General features: G+C 53.7%; 1 protein-coding gene across 1 annotated transcript in view; it reads left to right on the top strand.

Moving 5' to 3' along the window:
• LOC108367510 (polyhomeotic-proximal chromatin protein-like) overlaps window positions 1–1,752 on the top strand; it is a gene marked incomplete at its 3' end in the record, with an annotated part of 28,079 nt that extends 26,327 nt beyond the window's left edge. The window contains exon 6 of the mRNA XM_017622129.1: window positions 46–1,752. Coding sequence (XP_017477618.1) covers window positions 46–1,752 — 1,707 coding nt within the window. The remainder of the gene's footprint in view (window positions 1–45) is intronic.
• Between the last annotated feature and the right edge of the window lie 23 nt (window positions 1,753–1,775).

The following is a 1,775-nucleotide window of genomic DNA, read 5'->3' as shown; positions in this document are numbered from 1 at the left end:
CAACAACAACAACAACAACAACAGCAAGTGATCGAGCAACTGCAGCAGCAGCAGCAAAATACCAATGTGCAAATCGTAACGGCGAAAGTGCCACCTGTGGCGCAAGTGAAGCGTAGCAACGCGGTGAAGGCAACACCAGTGGCGGCCGTGACGAAGGTGCAGCCGCAACAGGTGGTGAATAAGGTATTGCCCACTACAGTAATGCAGCAAACGCAAGCGCCGGCGAGGGTAGCAAACAATAAAGCACAACAACAACAGCAGGCGAACGCGCGGAATGCAGCCGCAGCAGCTGCCACAGCGGCGGCGGCGGCGGCAGCGGCAGCGGCAACAGCAGCAACTGTCTCAGTGACAGTCGCTGATGCCCAAATCACATTGACGCCCGTCACAAAGACAACGCCGTCGCAACTTGCCACAGGTGCTGCATATACAAAAGTGTCCAACAGCAGCGACACAACAGCCGTCACTATATTTGCTACACCTGTTACTACAACAACCACCACGCAACCTACTAAAGCAAAGACTATGCCTACTGTGGCGGCTACAATACCGACATCAGCGCGCAAAACAAACCTTATACGGCCAATTAATAAGGCGGAGGTGAAGCCGAAGGTAATAAAGACCGCTGCGACCGTTCCCAAACAGCAGCCAGCGCAGCCTAAAGTTCAGCAACAGCAGCCGATACAACAACAAAAACAACCACAGCAGCAGCCAACACCACAAGCGGCACAACAACAAACAGCGAAGATGGCAATGCTAAAGCCGCAGCCGCAACCTGCTCAGGTTGGTTTGCCACAGCCGCAGCAAAGCCAGGTGCAGACACAACAACACGTCAGCGAACAGGCAGCACGCGCTCTAACATCTACGCCTACTCCAGCTGCCATGCCGGCGACAGTGAACAACAACATGGGCGGCAACAAATTGATGGAGTTCCCACAGCCAAATGCTGTGATGCAGCCCCAGCTTTACCCCGAGCCGCCAGCAGTCACACAACAACCATACAATAATGCGCCCACGTCTATGTACAATAACGGCGTGGTGCAGGAGGAGCAGCAAGAGCCGCCACCGCCTCACTTGACCAACGGCAACATGTCGCACAGCTATGATTGCAGTCATCAGCAGCAACAGCCGCAGCTACCACCACAGGAAATCGAATTTAATAGCCTCAGCTTGGAGCAAGTGGAGAGCTTTGCACCACCAACACCGCAGCAGTCGCATGAGCAGGCGAGCAATATCTTGCCAGCAGCGCACAACTCCAACAGCAATGGCTCGCTTGCCAGTATTTGTAATAATAACAACGGCAACAGCAATAATCGCTGCCTGCAGTATTCGAATTCGGCCTTCAATGTGCCGACGAATATTGTGAATCCCTTGCAGCAAACTCTCCAGTACAATAACAACAATACCGCCGGCAACGGTGGCACCACAAATACAACAACAACTATGGGCTCGCGTCCAACGAATCGTGTGCTGCCGATGCAGCAACGTCAGGAGCATATAGCCACCACAACGCCACCACTGCAGGTGAAGCAACCCACAGCTACCATGCCGAAGTTGGCACCATTGAATACTGTGGGCGCCAAGTGCTTACATCCCGCCAGCGCGGTGAATGGCGCCAAGATCTACTACGAGGCTGAGGTGAAGAAGGATGAGCAAATGCTGCATATACTGCACTCACCTCAACATCAGCAGCAACAGCAGCAGCAAGTGTTGCAAATGCAGCTACATGAGCCACACCAGGAGACGACAAGCATCGTGAAGTCACTTTCGCCGGAGGG

This window comes from Rhagoletis zephyria, unplaced genomic scaffold, assembly GCF_001687245.7.
Source record: "Rhagoletis zephyria isolate East Lansing unplaced genomic scaffold, Rhagoletis_zephyria_1.1 Rzeph_scaffold_02709, whole genome shotgun sequence".
Classification (NCBI taxonomy): domain Eukaryota; kingdom Metazoa; phylum Arthropoda; class Insecta; order Diptera; family Tephritidae; genus Rhagoletis; species Rhagoletis zephyria.
This window is presented reverse-complemented; position numbering and strand designations above follow the sequence as displayed.